The 20,401-nt window shown below is 50.2% G+C and overlaps 2 protein-coding genes across 4 annotated transcripts; one reads left to right on the top strand and one right to left on the bottom strand.

Moving 5' to 3' along the window:
- Window positions 1–870: 870 nt before the first annotated feature.
- On the top strand, window positions 871–1,409 carry LOC109740791 (uncharacterized). Its single transcript, XM_020299842.3, has one exon. The coding sequence runs from the start codon at window positions 945–947 to the stop codon at window positions 1,212–1,214; it is 270 nt and encodes an 89-aa protein (XP_020155431.1). The 5' UTR covers window positions 871–944; the 3' UTR covers window positions 1,215–1,409.
- A 2,143-nt stretch (window positions 1,410–3,552) lies between these two features.
- Window positions 3,553–19,688, bottom strand: LOC109740792 (increased DNA methylation 1). 3 transcript variants are annotated; one of them, XM_073511002.1, is made up of 10 exons: window positions 19,069–19,654; window positions 17,783–17,819; window positions 17,561–17,703; window positions 14,776–14,887; window positions 5,228–6,442; window positions 5,067–5,140; window positions 4,706–4,938; window positions 4,496–4,582; window positions 4,239–4,338; window positions 3,553–4,135 (listed from the first exon to the last, which is right to left on the bottom strand). In XM_073511002.1, exons 5-10 carry the CDS (start codon window positions 6,405–6,407, stop codon window positions 3,815–3,817), a joined length of 1,995 nt encoding a protein of 664 aa, XP_073367103.1. In that variant the 5' UTR covers window positions 6,408–6,442; window positions 14,776–14,887; window positions 17,561–17,703; window positions 17,783–17,819; window positions 19,069–19,654; the 3' UTR covers window positions 3,553–3,814. The 3 variants fall into 3 exon arrangements, with proteins under 3 accessions (XP_073367103.1, XP_073367102.1, XP_020155432.3); XM_073511001.1 differs by lacking the exon at window positions 14,776–14,887 and having other exon boundaries at window positions 19,069–19,688; XM_020299843.4 differs by lacking the exons at window positions 17,561–17,703; window positions 17,783–17,819; window positions 19,069–19,654 and adding an exon at window positions 16,816–16,988.
- Window positions 19,689–20,401: the final 713 nt, after the last annotated feature.

Raw genomic sequence — 20,401 nt, 5'->3', positions numbered from 1 at the left:
CCTCTCACACAGTCACGTAGCACCTCTCTCTCTTCCTATTCTCTCTCACAAACAGCACCTCGCTCCCTTTGAATCTCATATCTGACAGCATCTCTCTAGGAAAAAAGGAGCACTCTCTGCTCACTCTTCTCCAGATTGGTCAAAGGCGTGCAGGCGGTGGGATGGAGGAGAAAATGTGTACAGTGGTTTGGCCCATGCGTGTCGATTAAAAAAACAGAACAGTGCATCCTGCAGCTTCCCCACAGCTCGCCTCTCCTGCTAATTACTCTGCACATGTCAGAAGGACAGCTTGTGTAGCACATATCACGACGTGAGCGGACGGTATGGATAGTGGGTCATGTGGAGCTCGGCCTAGGCAGAAACTTTCCGTTATTTTATTTTTTTGCGGGTAAGTCCCGTTTATTAGCTTTAGCTACCTCGATTGTTTTTTTTAATTATTGAATTGTTAAACCATCAACGGGTTTAAACGGGATCCGATTTACGTCCCTAAAGTTACTAGATCGATCAGAAGCAACATGACCAAGATCGGAGAGGCAACGGAGCTACTGCTAAAGTAGCTCTCTTTGCGAGCAAACAGCAGATCAGTGTGAGTAGACTCCAAAGAAAAAAGCAGATCTTTCTGCAAAAAAGAAAAAGAAAAAAGCAGATCAGTGTGAGCCGTTAATTAGTTCTTTTTCCCAATGTCCAACTGAGTAAAAAGGGCACCAAAGCAGCCAAGGTATCGATCCTCCCGGCCAAAAATTCTTAGAGGATGCTAGAAAAAGGTGAAGGAAGAAGGCAGAAAGCAGTGTGCACATGTGTCTTTCACGAGGAAATTCCCTGCACACTCTTGCACGGAACCACACTATAAAAGCGCACCTCATCCCACAACATCCTGCACACAACTGGTCCTACAACGCGCGAACACACACAAACCCAAGCACATAGTAACATCACAGATCGGCATGGCGCACTTCCAGGAGGTGGACTACTGCTCGGAGGAGGTGAGGGCGGTGGGCAACCCGGCCCGCCGCGGCTGCGGCGGCGTGCAGGAGCACATCGTCAGGGAGACGTTCGTGCAGGAGTTCGACACCGCCGGCCGCCGCCACGGCCACCACGGCCGCGGCTCCGGCCACTTCGAGGTGCGCGAGAGCAGGCTCGAGGAGGACGTCAACACCCGCACCGGCGAGTTCCACGAGCGCAAGGAGAACTTCGTCGTCAGGGCCGATGACTGAGCTTACACGTAACGGAGCACACTACCATGTGTGTATATGTCAGCAGCATATGTATGTGTGATGTTGCGCACAGTCGTATAGCGTATGCATGCGTGCGTGCTTGGCGGCCATCAGCCCCTATCGCGCGCGCGTGCAGCGCTTAAATAAGCGCTCTAATCGTGAACCAGAATAAAGCTTCTCGTGATTATTATTCCAGTCTCTTGTGTGTTAGAACCTGTCAATGATGGCAACAAATCACAAGGGGCTGATACCGAGCTAGTATAACCGTTAGCAACATGATGATTCTCAAAAATGAAGGGAACACCGGCCATAGGAGTCGGCCATAGCCATCAGCTACGACGTCTACAGATTTCACAAGCGGATGAACCATCTCAGTCTGGAGGTTTAGGTATTGCTGATGCTGACCTTCAGGATGTCAATATGTGCCTACCAGGGCCCTGGATCAAAATAATTATTCAATAGAATCAATCATGTTAATTTGGTTTCCCATCAAGAACTGCTCTGGTGTAATAAAACTTCTCCTCCTTGTATTCGAGAAAAAAAAACTTCTTCTTTTCATTCTATCAGTAGTTGGTGTACTGAAATGCAGACTTGGACCAGCGCAAGGAGCCTATGAATTTTCGGTACTACCATTAATCTGAACATGTTTCTTAACTATTCTGGCATCATCACCATTTTCTGTTTTGTGGATGTATTAACTGTTCATCTCTATCATATACTCCCTCTGTTCCTAAATATAAGTCTTTGTAGAAATTTCACTATGGACCACATATACGGATGTATGTAGATGCATTTTAGAGTGTAGATTCAGTCATTTTGCTCCGTATGTAGTTTATAGTGGAATCTCTACAAAGACTTATATTTTGAAACGGAGGGAGTACGTAGTAGAAACCAGTGCAAATAGGCAACCGGGAGAGCAGGTACTTGTACTGAAATTGGTTTGCTATACATTTTCATTTCACTTCTTACCCTGATGGACAATATATACACATCCTATCCAGGGTGCCACCTAATTCTGCAAACAATAATTTTCCATGTTCTACCGCAGGCCCGCAGCTTCAATAAGAGAAGCTCAAAAGAATACACAGATGCATTTGCAAATATGGAGAGCATAAAAGACTCAGTATTTATAACTTTCAAACATGAGTTCAAGCCTGAACAAATCGCTAACCCACTGTCTGGCTGAGTATGTGCTTCAAAAGGAATCGATATGTCGCCCCATGCTTAATATGTGCTTGTCCTTGAACGTGCAGGATATGAAAATAAAGAATGTGTTTGAAGTTTGATGTACCACCCTACTCCTACGCCTCGTCGAAGAAGAGCTCGACGACCCCCTTGCTGAAGCCGCTGCCGCGTGGTCGTTGGCGGTCATGGTGCTGCGAGACTCGTCTGGGCAAGTTATCACTTCGTGTCGCCATCTATTGCACGCTCTTGCGCCATTGAGGCCAAGGTTATTGCATGTCTGGACGGCGTTGCGCTCTCACTGGAATGAAGGGAGGCGCCTTGTGGTTTTACTGGCCCTTTGTGCTGCTGATTGTACTGAACCAGGGGAACTGGAAAACCAAATTGATGCCTGAAGGTGCAAAACCAAACTGAACCTACTTGATCAATGAAATTCTCCATTCACCAAAAACAAAATTCTAATGACCACACTAGTATAAGTTTGCCATTAAGAAAGAGCCGTGCATCATTCTTCCGTTCAACCAGTCTGTTACCCTCTAATTTCATTTGTTGACGGATGTGGACCGAGGTGGCGATCGATAGGGTGAGTATGTACCATGATTTTCTCTTGGGCTTACAATAGAACAAAGACACGACTATTTCTTTCTTGATGAACTAGATCCAAAACAGAAAATCACACATCGACCATAACTGAAGTACAAGAATCATGCCCAGAAGGGATGCTGAGTAAGGCTGTGTCAACAGCCTGCGACGTGCCGGGGAAGGAGTCGTGTCGTTCATTTTCTAGGAGCCCATCCTGTTTAAAAAGTGTTGTACTCCCTCTTTCTTTTTACTCTGCGTATAAGATTTGGTCAAAGTGAAACTGCACGAAGTTTGACCAAATTTATATAAAAAATATGAACATCTACAATACTAAAACTATATAGTATGAACATACGTTTCATGATGCATCTGATAATATTGATTTCACATTATGAATGTTTATATTTTTAATATAAAGTTAGTCAAACTCTACAAAGCTTGACTTTGACCAAACCTTATATGCGGACTAAAAAGAAACGGAGGGAGTACATGCAAGGTTCCTACCATCATCCCAAGAATCTCACTAGAAAAAAAAATACCATCGCAACAATCAACGACAGAAAAATACGATTCCTTGTCATCCAAAAACTTGTAGATCCCATGATAACATAAGCATACACTGAAGTTCCCCAACCATGTCTAAGATATGTAAAAAAACTCCAAATGTCAAAACTTCAGAGTTATCGGTCCATTCTTCTGACTTTTTAAAGCAAACGGTATGTAAACTAACTTCAATTGTCAAATAAAGAAACACAACAAATTCTTCAGAAAAATGGCGTCATGATCACTTGTTCACGCCGAGGTGGAGGTTGCCGCTGCATGAGGCCGCGGCGTAGCTACGCCTTGCCGCCCGCCCCCCTCACGGCAGCGGCCACGGGGTCAGCATATGGCGGCCATGGGAATGCGATCCCGTTCAAGAGGTCGACGAAGCTGCAGAGCGGCCAGCCCATCTCCAGGAACGCCAGCTCGTCCTCGGTCATCGGCAATGCGGTGGGCTTCTGGAGTAGGATGGTGCCGGCAATGGTGACCATGCTGAGCCTCTTGGCCTCATCTCTCAGCTGTGGATCCACGGTCATGAAGCCAAGCTTCTTCCATGTGTCCACTACCTCGGCCACCGCCGAGATCACCAAATTCTCCACCTGCACCGATTCTAGCACCTGACGACTCAACAGATGCACATGCATCAGTGCAAAACTTACAAATGATATGTGCCGAAAACAGATAGAGAAACAAGTAGTGTTTCGTGTGTGCTGTGGCAACCTTGTCGATGGCATTGACGAGGCGGCGCATCATCCCTTGTCTATGGTACTGCGGCAGTGTGCACGCGAACGGCATCTCCACCAGCTTGGCGCCATGGAACCTGCAAATTAAATTAAGACACATATGTATCTGAGCGTGTTCATCTGTATATATACAATTGAAATTAAAAACGAAACTAAGACCATATGTTTTCTTTATATGAACCCCCAAAAAACGAAATGCGGCGAAGGGATGGATGGGCCCATATATAGAGATACCTGAGCAAGGCCACTGATATGATCTCCGTGTCCTTCTGCAGAACTATGGTGTAGAAACCTTCATAGCTCAGCCGCTTGAAGTCCGATCTGCACCACAACATCCAAAACACAGTCAACCAAGTCTTGTTCAGAACCTTGATCTGCCTCACACTGAGAGAGAGAGAGAGAGAGAGAGAGAGAGAGAGAGAGAGAGAGCCCCGGCCGGCTTACTCGACGCTGTAGACGGCCTGGCGAATCATGTCAATGCCGGTCAGCCGGTCCTTCACAGGGTTGAAGCACAAATCCAGCACGCCAAACGCCACTGCCAGCTTCGCATTGCACTCCAGCAGGGCGGCGGAGTCTGACGTCATGGAGCCCCGCTGGATCTTTAACAGGGACCATGAGTGGCCTTCCTCGCCGATGCTGGTCGTGGCTCCCACCATGTTTGACAGATTCACTGCTATCTGAATAAAAAATGTCACCGTGTCCGTGTTATGGTCAGCAGGTTTATGGCAAAATAACGGATTACACCAAACTTGAACGAACTAAAGTTCCTGAAAGCAAATATGTATGTTTCATCAGGTGCTTTTACCTTGTTGCAGGCTTCGCTGCAGTAGGGACCGATCTCGTGCCCGGCCAACAGGGGCGCGCGGCAGTGCTGGTGATCTGCATGCATGCAGAAGCATCATCAGTTAAGTACTATTCATCTGTGGAGATCCTTATTCTTCAGAGACACGAGAGGGAGTTGCTTACACTTGCGGGTGCACTGGTTGCAGTCGGAGAGGCCGCCATGGCCGTCATCATCGGCGGAGCACAGGAAGCAGCGGCAGTAGTGGCAGACCCAGCAGTCCTCAGGGACCTTCACGGCGAGGCACTCCGGGTGGAAGGTGGACGGGCAGCTGTCGCAGCACAGCAGCTGTCCGCCGTCTGCGCACACACCGCACGCGTCGTCGCTCCGGTCGTCGTCCCCCCCATAGTTGGTCCCGTCGAGGGCGAGGGCTGGTTCCTTCCTGCTCTGCTTGGCGAGCAGCAGAGCACGCTTCTTCTCCTGTGTGCTCCTCTCCCGTTCTTTCTCCAGCGCAGCCCGTGCCTTCTGCTTGGCGTGTAAGGTCCTCAGGTCCTCCCCCTGCCACGCCTCCCGCACGCACTCCAGCAACGACTTGCCGGACTTTAGCAGGAGCCTCTCCCACGGTGTCGAGTCCTCAGAGCCGGCGTGGGACGAGAAGGTCGGGGGCGCCATCGCGGTGTTGCAGCAGGTGCACTGGATGCCGGCCCTAGTCACCGCGCCAGAGGCCTTCGTGGCGAAGCTGGTGCTGTCCACGTACGAGACCTTCTCGTTCTCTTTGAGCACACCGGAGTCGATCAGCCATGTCAGGATGGTGTGCTTCTTGGCTCTGGCCGCCGCCGTGCCGGACATGCTACTGTTATTCCTGCGAGGCCTCCGGCTCGATGGCACGGCCGAGGCAGAGGCCGTGCTCTTCCTATTCCTGCTGTTGCTTGGAGCCGAGACAGTCTTCAGCTGGTTGTTGTCTTGGGTGCCATGGTGCATGCCCGCCGGTTCACCGGCGTCAGATTTCTTGCCGGGCACCTTCCTGGATTCCCCTAGAGTGCTGCTCCCCTTGGGTGCGCGTGTCTTCCGTACGCGGCCGTTTGCCGGCACGGCAGAGCCGCCGTTGCCACCGGCCGGTGGCATGTTCTTGCCCGTCCCAGCTCTGGTGTTAGCAGGAACGATCTGAAGCGGCCTCTCGCTCACTGGTTGGCCGTGGCCAACGTCAGTGCTGCTGGGAAGGTGGTTGCCGCCGCCGTCACTCTGTACGGCAGAAGGCCCGCCATCGGCGCTAGCCCCCTGTTTCCGGGAATAAACAGCAGGTGGTGGCATCCCACGGCCACTCCCGAGGGAGAACAGTGGCGGCGTATTCCCATTGCTCTGCATCGACAATGGCCGGAAAGAAGAACCCCGCCCCGCCACTGCAGTCCACAAAAGATTCACACATTAATTCACAATCTGTAAATTTTTCATAACCATGCATTCCACAAAGTATTGCATACCCATTTCACAGAGTTTTTGGACACTATTTCAAATTCAGGTAAAGTCTACACACATGCTTTAATGCAATTTCAGAAAAGATGCACAATCAGAAGACCGCTAAATGCCAATCCATGTCGTCCACTCCCACGTCAACCAGTTAGTAAATTGTGGGTCCTTGAGTCCATTGGCCTTATGGTGGGAGATGAGGTGCTATCTTGGATCCAATTGACGACCCTACACCCCCTTCCCCCATTGTAGGGGAGATTTCATGGACTGGTGGCAAAAAACATGTCCATTCATTCTACTCCGAAGGGCACGTACTTTGCCATCTTGATGGTGTCAAGGTGCATTTGGAAGCATCCCAACATTATCTTAGCTCGCATCCTTGACACGATCAAGGCAGAAGTCAGGCAGCGGCGACCCTGTGGACGAGGGATCTAGCGATGTTGCTACTGGCAGGGGCGATGCCTAGCGATTAGAGGTGTCATGTTGTAATAATGGATGCTGCCCTTCTTAGGGGCTGTATAAATTCTTCTTTGCATCGAGATGCAAGACTTTTGAGTTTTCTTGAAAAATAAAATCAGAAGACTCTAATACACAATGATTTAAAAAGTCGCAACACATTTTTTGCACAAAACCGAAGCAATTTCAATAAGAAAAATGGAATTAGAATTTAGTTTTTTTATACTAGATTTCATTTCTATTTTAATTTTTTGGATACATTACACATGAATTTCACAATTATTTTCTTCCTATTTTCATAAGTTTAGATGCAATATACATACATTTCAAAAGAAATCAACTACACTACATATGCATTTGACTGGGTTCATAATTTTAAATGCACTACAGATGAATTTGCTAATTCAATTATATTTCACAAAAGATCAATTAAATTTTACAAAAAAGTTAGATCCCTATTTCATAATTTCAGTAACACTATCCATGCATTTCAAAACTATTTTGTTCATATTTTCATAAATTCAAATGCACTACCTCGCCTTCGGAGTTGTCCTGGCATATGTCTATGGTGAACTAAGAGTGGAAAATAGACATCTTATGTGGTCTACCATTCAGTCCTTAAAAGCGGTTTCCGATCTGCCTTGGATGCTTGTGGGCGACTTTAACGAACTTTGTGGCAGTACGAGCATTTTTCCCTTATACAGCTAGCTGAGAACCAGATGGTAGCTTTCATGGACGTGTTGCATGTCTGCAAATTGACAGATCTTAGTTTCTCAGGCGCCCCTTTTACTTATGACAATAAGCGCATTGGACAGCAAGATGATCGAGTAAGACTAGATCGTGCAGTGGCTGATGTGAATTGGACACGCCACTCTCTAGTAAAATTGGACACGAAGAATGGAACCAGCGACAACAGAAGTGCAAACAGTACCAAGTCTTCTCAGAGCGGGCAGGCGACCTCCCTACAAATATTTCGTCCTTGTGGGCTAATGCCGATCCTAAGCACAACCTTGGCGAGATTTACGAGCGCATGGGAGTTCTTCAGGGCTGAACTTGGATAAAATTCCGAATCGTGTTGCGGGAGCTGGGTAAACTCCGGAAAGAGCTTTGCACTACTACATCAACATAATGGCGACCCTCGCAAGATGTCTCACAAACATCATGAATGAGACGCTCTACCGGGAAGAAATGTTCTGGATGCAAAGGTCATAGATCTGTTGGCTCGCCGAGAGGGGGGCCGTAACACCAAATTTTCCAGTGTAAAGCTGTTTGGAGGGTTTCACGTAAAAAAAAGTTGTTCGAAGGGCGCGCAAAAATAAAATTAAGAAGCTTAGAGATGTTGATGGTCTGTGGAAGTTGGTGCCTTCTGAAATGGAGTGTACAACAACGTCATACTTCAAGGAGATCTTCACCGATGAAGTTTGTGCCACCGTACAGGGGGTGTGTGGGGAAGAGGCAGCTCAGGCCATCCGCTTGGGCACGCAATGGGACTACTTGCTTTAGACTACCGTTACCCACCTTCCGCCAATCGCGAAAATGTTCGGGGATCTTCTCTATCACAGCCATAGGGCCTAACGAATGGTTCTTGAAAACTCACCGGTTGTGCTCGGGCCAAATGCATCCCAGGGAGCAAAGGATCACCGGATTGACGCATTTGCTCATCTTTGGGGGAATGGCAGTTTGGCAGTAAGACCACCACTCTGTTGGAAATATGCCCTAGAGGCAATAATAAAATGGTTATTATTGTATTTCCTTGTTCATGATAATTGTCTATTGTTCATGCTATAATTGTATTAACTGGAAACCGTAATACATGTGTGAATACATAGACCACAACATGTCCCTAGTAAGCCTCTAGTTGACTAGCTCGTTGATCAATAGATGGTTATGGTTTCTTGACCATGGACATTGGATGTCATTGATAACGGGGTCACATCATTAGGAGAATGATGTGATGGACAAGACCCAATCCTAAGCATAGCACAAGATCGTGTAGTTCGTTTGCTAAAAGCTTTTCTAATGTCAAGTATCATTTCCTTAGACCATGAGATTGTGCAACTCCCGGATACCGTAGGAATGCTTTGGGTGTACCAAACGTCACAACGTAACTGGGTGGCTATACAAGTGCATTACAGGTATCTCCGAAAGTGTCTGTTGGGTTGGCACGAATCGAGACTGGAATTTGTCACTCCGTATGACGGAGAGGTATCTCTGGGCCCACTCGGTAATGCATCATCATAATGAGCTCAATGTGACTAAGGAGTTAGCCACGGGATCATGCGTTACGGAACGAGTAAAGAGACTTGCCGGTAACGAGATTGAACGAGGTATTGGGATACTGACGATCGAATCTCGGGCAAGTAAACATACCGATGGACAAAGGGAATTGTATACGGGATTGATTGAATCCCCGACATCGTGGTTCATCCGATGAGATCATCGTGGAACATGTGGGAGCCAATATGGGTATCCAGATCCCGCTATTGGTTATTGGCCGGAGAGGTGTCTCGGTCATGTCTGCATGGTTCCCAAACCCGTAGGGTCTACACACTTAAGGTTCGGTGACGCTAGAGTTGTTATGGGAAATAGTATGTGGTTACCGAAGGTTGTTCGGAGTCCTGGATGAGATCCCGGACATCACGAGGAGTTCCGGAATGGTCCGGCGGTGAAGATCGATATATTGGACGAAGGGTATTGGAGTCCGGAAGTGTTCCGAGGGTACCAGGCTATGGCCAGCATGACCGAAAGGTGTTTCGGGAGCCCCGGCAAGTGTTGGAGGGCCTCATGGGCCAAAGGGGAAGGGGCAAACCAGCCCACTAAGGGGTGGTGCGCCCCCCACACCGTTTCCCACGTTACTTGGGGAGGTGGGGCGCCTCCACCTGGCTTGGGAGGCAAGCCTCCACTTGCTTGGCTTGGGGGGCAAGTCTCTCTAGGATTTTCCCTAGGGAGATCCAATCTGCTTGGCCGCCGCCCCCTAGGGGAAACCCTAGGGCGCCTCCCCCTCTCCCCTTGCCCCTATATATAGTGGAGGGGTGGGAGGGCAGCCGCACCTCCTCCCTGGCGCAGCCCTCCCTCCTCATACACCTCCTCCTCCTCCGTAGTGCTTAGCGAAGCTCTGCCGGAGAACCACGAGCTCCATTGCAACAACGCCGTCGTGCTGCTGGAGTTCTCCCTCAACTTCTTCTCTCCCCTTGCTGGATCAAGAAGGAGGAGACGTCCCCGGGCTGTACGTGTGTTGAACGCGGAGGCGCCGTCCGTTCGGCGCTAGATCGGATCTTCTACGATTTGAATCGCCGCGAGTACGACTCCATCAACCGCGTTCTTGTAACGCTTCCGCTTAGCGATCTTCAAGGGTATGAAGATGCACTCCCTCTCTCTCGTTGCTAGCATCTCCTAGATTGATCTTGCTGACACGTAGGAAAATTTTGAATTATTGCTACGTTCCCCAACACACTCGAGGATTGAGTCGTCAGTTGTGGGTGCGAGGTGAGCAATGCCAATCAACTGGAGAGTGTCGTACCGGCCTCCCGCGCAGAGACACAACATAGGAGGAGGTGCTCGATCGACTCAACTTATTGCCCGCAAAGGGGGGAAATGCCTGATGCGAGAGGCTCCATCTTGCCAAGCGATCCAAGGTCCAACACCGTTCCCAAAGGGCTAGCCACGCGAAGAACTTGAACTTCATATGAGACCCAGGCTTCCAGATGAGCTCACCACAGCCACACTCAATGCGGCCAGCGAACGTCACAATGTAGGAAGGCTTAGTGGAGTGCTCAGCAGAAGCCGTCCACTTCCAAGGCCACAAGTCCGGGCCGGTAGACGTGGCCGTACCGAAGATCTTCAACCATAATTCAAGGAATTGTACGATTGTCGCCACAGATAGTTGGCCACAGAGGTCACTTACCCAAGAGGCTTTGCCATGCCATCCTTGATCGTGTGGCAAGCAAGAGCATGGGGGCGGACAACGACCACTAGGTCCGGCACCAGCATAGGTATGCTCGATCCATCAATCCAATTGTCGTGCAAAAAGAGTGAATAGGCCCCATCCATAACCACAAGAGAAGACGAGGCCCTGAAGGTGGTCGTGGCTTCATTCGAGACAGAGAGGTAAACATCAGACCAGGGGATGTGATCAGAGGTTTTTGCCGTCCGAAGCCACTTAGTGTGGAGCGCAGCGTTGATGTCCTTCGGATCGTGCATACCTAACCCCCCAAGGTGCAAAGGGGTGCACACGTTCTTCCAAGGGACCAAACATTTCCCTCCTTGGTGCAATACGAGTTTGCCCATAAAAATCCATGAAGGATTTTGCCCGCCGCCTTGAGGACCCATGGTGGAACATCAAGAGCATGTGGTAAATTCCCAGCGCGGTGAGATCCAAGTTCATGAGCAAGATGCGCCCGGTAGTGGGGATCATGACCGTCTTCTAGGCCGGGGGCTTGTTGGAAAATAATTCCACAAGGGGTAAAGAGATCAGCCTTGTGGAGCCATGAGTGGGATAGCGAGAGGCCCAGATACTTAATCTGGAAGGAGGAAACTGGGCAAGGGAATTTCGCGGAGAGGCATTGTATGTCTATTCCTTGGCAGAGAATGGGAACCAACGCGCTCTTAGAAAGATTAACCTTCAGAGCTGAAGCATTTTTGAAAATCTCAAGGAGGAAGCGGGCACCGACCAGATCATGCGTAGATTAGTCGTACGAAGAGTGCCACATTCTCTTGCGAATAAGAAGCACAATGCTTAATGCCCCAATGGAAGAGGGGTAGGAAGATCCCCTCCCGATCGAACTTCCGGAGGATAGCATCGAGTACATCAATAACAATAACGAAAAGCATAGAGGAGATATGGCGTCACTTAGCCGCAGGCTGCGATCATGCACAATAGGGCTGAAAGGGCAACCATTGATCAAAACCTGCGAGGAGGAGGTGCGGAGAAGGGTCGCAATTATGGAAATACACTTGTAGCCAAAACCCCTATGACGAAGCACCTCCAAGACGAAAGGCCAAGCCACCGAGTCGAATGCTTTCGAACTATCAAGCTTAAACAAGATCAATGGCATTTTCTTCAGGTGGAGGAGCTTCACAGATTGCTGAACTAAGAAGAAATTATCTAGGATCACCCTGCCTTTGATTAAGGCGATTTAATTGGCGTAGATGAGCTCAGCCAAGCAAGGTGCAAACCGATTTGACAAGACTTTGGCGGGGAGCTTGGGAAGCTATGAACGAGGCTAATCGGTTGAAAGTCGCCCAAATCCATAGCCGCATCTCACTTCGGGAGGAGGACCAGGGAGGCCTGGTTGAGCAGGTGGAGGGTCAGTAGCGGCGATAACATCGGATTTGATCTGCCAATTTTTTTGGTAGAACAGTGTCGAGACCACCATGCCCTTAAATTTTCCCAATTGCTTAACGCACGATTAGGCTAAAAACAAAGCTCTCTCTCAATCATATTTTATGCATCTCGTCAACTTGATCCCCTTCTCCACCTCCTCTGCTTCCATGGCCAGCACCCGACGTCTTTATTGCCTATCCACTACTGCGTTTCGCCACCATATCCTTCTTCTTCACGTCCCTAGTGATGGTAGTTGTGCAGCTGGCATGGAGTACAATGCGGGTGTGCTGACGAGGAGGACACGACCATGGTGACCCATCCATGAGCGAAGCGGCATCCCGATGTGGGTTGAAGGCCATGGCGTCCCATGTCTATATAGTTGTGGTGGTGTCCCGATGCAGAGAAGACGACCGTGGTAGCGGCAGCGACAATGATGCCGACTGATTTGGGGATAGGCGTCCCATGGGAGATTGGTGCTCAGGTCAGCCCACGACAGCCTCATCTTGTGGTCCACTGACGATGACGAGGCTAGGGTTTGACGAGGACCTGCTGGATGGGGACATGCTCGAGTTGCCCGTCCAGTACAAGGAGGCACGCATGTTACTTGCCTTGATCTGCTCCTTTTGGCCATCCAACATCTTATCCCTATCCCAACTCTCGGGGTGAGTCTCAAATCAGCACCCATCTCCTTCCCTAGCCCGCTAGTCGACCGGGGCAGTAGTTGAAGTTGCACATCGAATGCTAGGAATTTGGTCGAGGCAACAGATGAAGTTGGGCATCTCACTGGTAGGGTAGCTGGGGAGGGATGCTAACAGTGAAAACTGTACAACGACGAGTAGGAGGGAAGTTCCATAACGACTGCTAAGCAGTTGACAGGGGTAGTAGACGAAGTTGTACATCTCACTGGTAGGGCAGTTGAGGCAGAGTGCCAGGTGAAAACTGCACATCCACGACTAGAGGAAAAAGTTGCACATTGAGTGATGCACAGTTGGCCGAGGACAATGGAATGTCGCACTTCTCACTAGTAGGGGTAGTTTGGGCTAGGTGCGAGCAGTGAAAACTACACATCCAGGGGTACAAGGGAAATTGCACATCAGCTGTTAGACAATTGTCAGGGCAACATACAGAGTTCCACATCACAGGAAGCTGGTCACCATGGTTGCTAAGTTGCAACCCACAGGAAGTTGGTTCATGTAGCACTAAAGTTACAACCTCACAGGAAGTTGGTTCATGTAGCACTAAAGTTACAACCTGTAGAGTCGGCTCTCGTAGCACCAAAGTTGGTTTCAAAAAGTTGCATCCTTTAGTATTTGGCTCCCGTAACACCAAAATTGGTTTGGAGAAATGTTGGTCGAAACATATACAAATGGGGCCTAGTTTAAAAGAGCCCATGGAGAGGATTCCAAAGACAGAAACAATGTGAATTATAGGCACAACAAAAAAACACATTTGCTGCAAGGAGCTAGGCGGGGCTAACACGTGTGGGTGGACCACGTGGTGTGGTTGGTGGCAAATTTCCATTTTTATCTCATGGGGACCGCGTGGGGGATAAGTTTCCTTTTCTGGGCATGCGCCATGGACCGCTTGGTAGATGCGTCCTTAGTTTTTTTCCCAAATTTCGAGCCGAATATAATTTTGTTCCTAAATTGGTTAAGAAAAAAATGGAAATAACTAACAAAATGAAAAAAAATCACATCATGGCATCGAAGATCCAGGCCCTCCACTCGCACAAGATCGCATCATCTAACAAGATAACGTCGTAACACGTGAAATCAAGGCACTGGGAGGGTGCCTCACCGCCTAAGCGCTAAGCCGCTAAGGCATAAGGCAAGTGACGCCTTAGAGGGTTCTAACCAGCAGAATAGAGTAGAATTTGGTAGGGGGGAGGTAAAACCAATGTTGACCTGGAGAGGAGCCGAGGAGGATCTGCCGGAGAGGAAGTGATAAGCTGCAAGAGAGGAGGGGGAGGAGGATCTGCTGAAGAGGAGGGGGATTCACCTGAGAGAAGGAGGAGAAGCCGCGGGAGAGGAGGTGGGGCGGATTGGATTTGCAGCACCAGCTGCCACCAAAGGTTCAGGTGGGGGAAAACTAGTTCGATCTCTCTGATTCCCCTGCTTGTAACTGTTGGCACGCGAAGCCTCTGGTTCCCGCCCTTTTGTTCCCGCCCAAGACTCTGTTTCCCGCCTAAAGCCCTTGTCCCTGCCCGAGGCATCCAGATTTCCCTAGGCGGATGACTTGGACGCCCTGTGACCTAAGGCAGACGCCTTAAGCATGTGTCTAAGGCAAGGCCGATGCCTAGGCGTCCCCTAGGCGACGCCTTAGGGATGACTTAAAAACAATGGTGAGATCTATCCTAATATCCACTACTACTAGCATGCAGGTGAATTCTCCAGCCAGCCCGCCACTCGAGTCGTACCAGAACCCTCCCCACCGTCCGACATTAAACACATATGTAAGAAAAAGCAAGGGGTGGGTCTTGGAGCTTACCAGGGGTCACGCGTGAGCCGCAATGCTTGGGCAATCGATCCCCTTTCTCCTCCCTCGTGGCTCCAACTCGACAGTCCCGCGCATTCTTGTTGGGCACCTCCCGCGACTCAGCCTGGGCATTTGGTATAAACCAAACTTCGGTTAGTAAATTTTGGTGTTTTTATATTTCCTTTTTCGATTCGGTTTTCAGTTTATACCGAAAGGGTAGCCTGCGTTAGGCTCACCAAGGATTTGGATGCCCTTCCACGCGTGGCACCACGTCCTATTAAATAGCCAAGCGCCCGACCCCATTTTGCGTAGCCAGGCGATGTGGGACTAATCACTAAACGAAACAAGCCCCATGGGTAACCTCCTCATGGAGGTGGCAATGGTTACCAGCACACTAGGCAGGCAGAACAAACCAAAGACACACAAATAGATATCATATAAACATAGGTTTAAACTAAATCAAGTAGTTCTCAACATAGTACGACACTTAAACTAAGCAGTTTTTAACCAAACCAGTACGACATAGTCCTAACCAAACTAGCATGTGCAACAGAGAGCTCTCATAGACGTTCACGGCGAAGGCGTCGTCGTGCCTCCCGCACTTGGTCACCACTTCAATGCCGTTGTCTTTGAAGACGGTCACCATCAAGGTGTCGGGAGTCAGCAACTTGAAGGTCACCAAGTACCGGATCTTGATCTGGTGGACGACGGCGAAGGGGGCCCAACCCCGATCGAGGGTGACTCGGCCATTCATCAGTCGGAAAGTAACCCTCCATCCGCAGCCGGTGTTTGTCTTCAGCTTGAACCCCGTCCGCACGGCGGGGAAGTGTTTCGTGAAGTCTAGGGGCATAGGATCACCTTGCAGAAGTGAGTTGGCCCACCCTCATGGTAGTGCCCATAGTTCCGGCACTTGCCGCTGTGGGGCTCCTCCACCACCACGTCCTCGTCCGTGAGCGGCACCTCGTCCAACAGCGGCACCACCTCCTTGCCCTTCTCCATTGCCGACACCGCCTCCTTGCCCTTGTTCTTCGTCTCGATCTGCATTATGAACAACACAGAGTTCAAAGGTTGTTCGGCATTAAATCCTATCGTCCAGGCCCCTATATTCACCCACCACAGCACTCAATTAACCCTCTCTATCTCTCACTCCTCTACCATCTCTCCATCGCCATGAACTCCAACCCCTTCCCCCGGGGCATTGGATGGAGGGCATTCTTCCTCGGGTGCTCGCTCGGTGACCGCGCCAAGTTCGAGAACACCATGGAAGTGTGCTCGAACTTCACCAGCACCGACAACCGAGGAGTTGAAGATGCTGATTCCTGACCCAATGAAGGGCACTATGTCAGTCGACATCCTGCGCTGGGCCATGAATCAGGCCGACTCCGGCGATGCTGCACAGAGGGCAAGATGGGCCAAGTACAAGGAGTACAGAGCTCCTCAAGACCAGCGTGCCATAGCGTTCTGGAATAGGACGGTGGCGTCGGAGGTCATCGCTTTGGAGCCGAAGGAGGAAGAAGCAGTGGCGATGGTGGTCAGGGCGCCGGAGCCAGCCCACTGTAGTATGCCAATAGATCTGGACGACGGTGAGGATGACGAGACAGTGCATGCTACAGTCGAGCTGGAGGACAACTACAAGACCGAGGGGCACCGCCACTCCAAGCGCCTCTAGGGTCGCCGAGGCTAGGATTTAAAGCTACTGTGTAAGATTAACCCCGAATCCCATTCCCCTTGTACTCAATCCGGACCGCAACCCTAAAATCCATCGCTACTTAGTACTCATGAAGAAGTTCTGAACAATCCTATGAATATTTACCGCGATTCCCCATTCCCCTAGAACGCGGACCGAATCTGAACGCGGATGGATTACGCGGACCGAATCTGAACACGGATGGATTACGCGGACCGAATCTGAACGCGGATGGATTACGCGGACCGAATCTGAACGCGGATGGATTACGCGAACCGAATCTGAACGCGGATGGATTACGCGGACCGAATCTGAACGCGGATTGAATACGAATTGGTATGGGAGGAGGTGAAAATAGGGCTTACCGCCATTGCCGAAGTGCTATGGGTGATGTTCCTGATGCCGGTGATGGAGGCCGATGGTTGCCTTGCTGTTCTCCGATCCGCTGAATGCCGCCCCCGGTGTGATAGTGGAAGAATGGAGAGAGGGGAGAGAGAGCGATGAGGGAAGGTGAGGCAGTGAGGGTAATTATTGTCGACGGTTCTGGAAACAACACGAAGTCTCTAGCATGGCTCCTCGCGTGCACCCGCCGCCGACCACGTGCATCCCGCCGCCGACCACGTGCATCCCGCGGGCCTGGCCGTGGAAAAACTGCCAATTCTGAGGTTCCTAGCAGGCCTGGCTGGAGGTGCTTTAAACATAGTGCGATGCAGGCCAAATAGTGAACACATGTAACCAAACGGACTATTTTCTTCCCGCGCGGGCCTGGTTGGGCCTAATGCGGGCAACCAAACATGCCCTAGGACAATGCCCGTGCATTGCTACGAGCAAAATGAGTCAACACAATTTAAAAAATGCATCGACCAATAAGTGAAGAATTATTTCATATCATAGTTGAATGTCCATGAATTGAGACAAAATATATTACTATGAGGACCAAAGGCGTACGGAAGACGAAAATCAAGCAAACCCAAATATTTCCCAAAAAAGAGCTCACAACATAGAAAATTAAAGAAACCGATAACACATCATGATTTTGAACTTGGTTTCCGAACACATGCATGATTTAACTTTTCATCTAAGTATGCTAAGTACTGTAAAATTTATTACCTCCGGATATCAGCATATTCAGAGGCATTAGACAACTCCGGGTGATATGAAATGGAGACAGCCCTAGATGACATACAACTATGCACTGTTGGCATTGTTCAACCGCTTCTAGATCAGTCTTAACTGACCTTTGACTAACTTCCCTGCAAATAGACAAATATCGAGAGAAATCAGTGTGACTTCTCTCAAACAAACTACACATAATAGACACAATAGCATCACCTTGCTTGTTAACCCCCTACGAACCTGCCCTCCTTTCCTGACATCCACAGGAAAAACCAAAACCAAAATCAGAGACATGTTAGGACGAGATTATCTCACAAAAATCTGCACCTGATTGAATAGGAAACAAAGTTGAAAAGATCCATCACACAGATACTCTTCGATGGAAATCCTAGCTATCTTAAGTAAACTGGTAGCAAAATGTACCATAACTCGCATGTACCAAAATCAGCTCCAACCAAGGCTAGGTCAGAGCATTAGTAGAAACAAATTCTGTGGCAACATTCAACAACAATCATACCAAACTTCTATGGCAAAACCTATCCAAGATATGATAGATTGTTTTTCTGCATTTGGATCTTGCAAGATCGACGAATCTGCACAAATGCGCCATACTAAAAGTTCAAGATGGGAATGGGCCGGGTCGACCCGCTGGGTCACTGACCCGGCCCAAAAAGTCAAGGCCAATGGGTCAAGTGGGTTGGCCTCAATTGATATATGGGTCAATGAAGTCGGCACCGTGCGGCCCGATGGGTCAGATGGGTCGACCCAGTCCCCCGACCATCTCTGCTGCCGCTGGCTGCCCCCTGTTGGCCTCGACTCGTCGTGTACTTTCTGATGAAATCGACGATGTGCTCACGTGTAGATGAATTACTTGACCGGAAGACACGCACGTAAGAAGCTGACCAAACTGGTTCGATTGTTGGAGACGCCCCTGTACACAAGCAGGCCGGTGGATTGATTTTTACGTGAACTAGTACATGGACGTAGAAACAACCAGCGGCTTGTTTGAACGGCACCCTCAAGCATCTCTGCTGCCGCCGGCGTTCGTCCCGCTCGTGCCTCTCGTTCGTCGTCTTGGTCGCCGTCGAGCTCGTCATCCTGGTCGCCTTCCTCTTCTTTTCAACTTGTCCCCATCCCGGTGGCCTTCCCGGTCTTCAAATTGTGCTAACTGAATTCATGGATTTTCTCATCTTAATCTTGGGTCGGCCTCATATACCCAACGGGTCGACGAGGCCATACTTTTTTTTATGAAATAGGCCGGCCCATGGCCTCACATACTGACCTTGGGGTCATGGGGCCAGGTCCAAGGCCGGGTCCGGGTCGACCCATTCCCATCTTGACTAAAAGTTTAACGAATCACCAATGCTTGTGTTTCATAAACTTTCTAATGCTAGAACCTATCAGAATCAGACCAAAGCAAAGCACAATAAGCAAAATATCGACGACCCGGCAACAATTTATAAAGGTAACAACCAACTCGGTGGCACGAAAGATCACCATACCTTAAACAACACGGCATTGGAGAAAGTCTTCATCTGTATTTTTTACACAGTCTCATGTAACTCCTTGTCATCACAAAATCCGCGTGTTTCCTGTCCGGCCAGGTCCAGCAATAATGCCTCATCTGCATACAGGTGGGAGCATTCTCTTCCTCCAGGGACGATTCACCTACATCCCTAGCTCGTCCGTTCTCGAGGAGGCAGATCCGGCGCTCCAGATCCACGCCGCGGCACCCTCCTCGCTCCCCTCTCCTGCCCGTCCTCATAGTAGTACTCCTCGTTGTAGCAGCGGCGGAGCTCCGGGTAGTAATCGTCGTCCTCGTCGCTGTCGGGGAGCCGGACAACGAGGCGGAGGGAGGCAGGTCAGCTGGTAGGTGCGGACGCGGGCGAGGTGCCGCGCGCGGCGGGCGACGAGGGCGCGGAGGTGGTCGATCTGGGTGGCGGCGAGCGCCATTTGTCGTCGGCGGAGGGGCAGAACTGGCGCAGCTCCATCTATAAAGCAGATGGAGTCGGCAGGAGGAGGGATTTCAGGGAAGGGCAACCGGCGATCAAGGAGATGAGAGGGAGCGTGGCGATGGATGGGTTGTTCACGGGAAATAACTTGGAGCGATGCTATTCATACTAAGTGATTTTACCAAACTTTTTTTACGTACTATACTTGTGTTGGCTAAAATGGTGGGGTGTTATGATCCAAATAAACTATTGTGCCATTAACTTAATTCACAGCTATCTACTACAGTGAATCAACAACTGCTGTACTAGTATGGATAGCCCTATCACTTGGAGTAGTACACATCTCCAGCACCCTCATACAAAGGGAAGAGAGGGCAGCGCCCCCGACTTGTTCTCGGCCACCTGCACCACCCTCGCTCGCGCGGCTGCCCGTGCCACCCATGCTCAGAGCATCTCTAGCCGCGTCCCCAACAGGCCCCCCCGGTCGACTTTTTGGCGCCGGCGCCAAAAAAAGGGCCTAGTCGTGCCCGGCGGCCGCAGGCCGAACCCGGCGCGCTGGGGGGCGCTTGGGGGCTCCGACGCAAAGGAAAAGCACGGCTGGCCCACACCGTCAGGTGAAAAGTCAAGATTTTCTTCTCCGACTCGCCTCCCACCCCCTGCGCTCTCGGCCGCCACTAGGTATATCCCGGCGCCGCCCCGCCGCCCTTCACTGGTAGATTGCCATTCCCCGCCGGAAAAATAGCAGAGGTTCGCCGCGGCAGCCCCTCCGACACCAGCTGGGCGTTTCCGGCCACCGTTTCCGGCCGCGGAGGGGCAGTTTAGCGGCGGGTGCACGCCCACCGCGCGCAAGGTGTTCGGCGATTTGCCTGCCTCAGCGATGGAC

The sequence above is a fragment of the Aegilops tauschii genome, chromosome 3, assembly GCF_002575655.3.
Source record: "Aegilops tauschii subsp. strangulata cultivar AL8/78 chromosome 3, Aet v6.0, whole genome shotgun sequence".
Classification (NCBI taxonomy): Eukaryota; Viridiplantae; Streptophyta; class Magnoliopsida; order Poales; family Poaceae; genus Aegilops; species Aegilops tauschii.
Note: the sequence above shows the minus strand (reverse complement) of the source record. Positions and strands in the feature narration are given on the sequence as shown.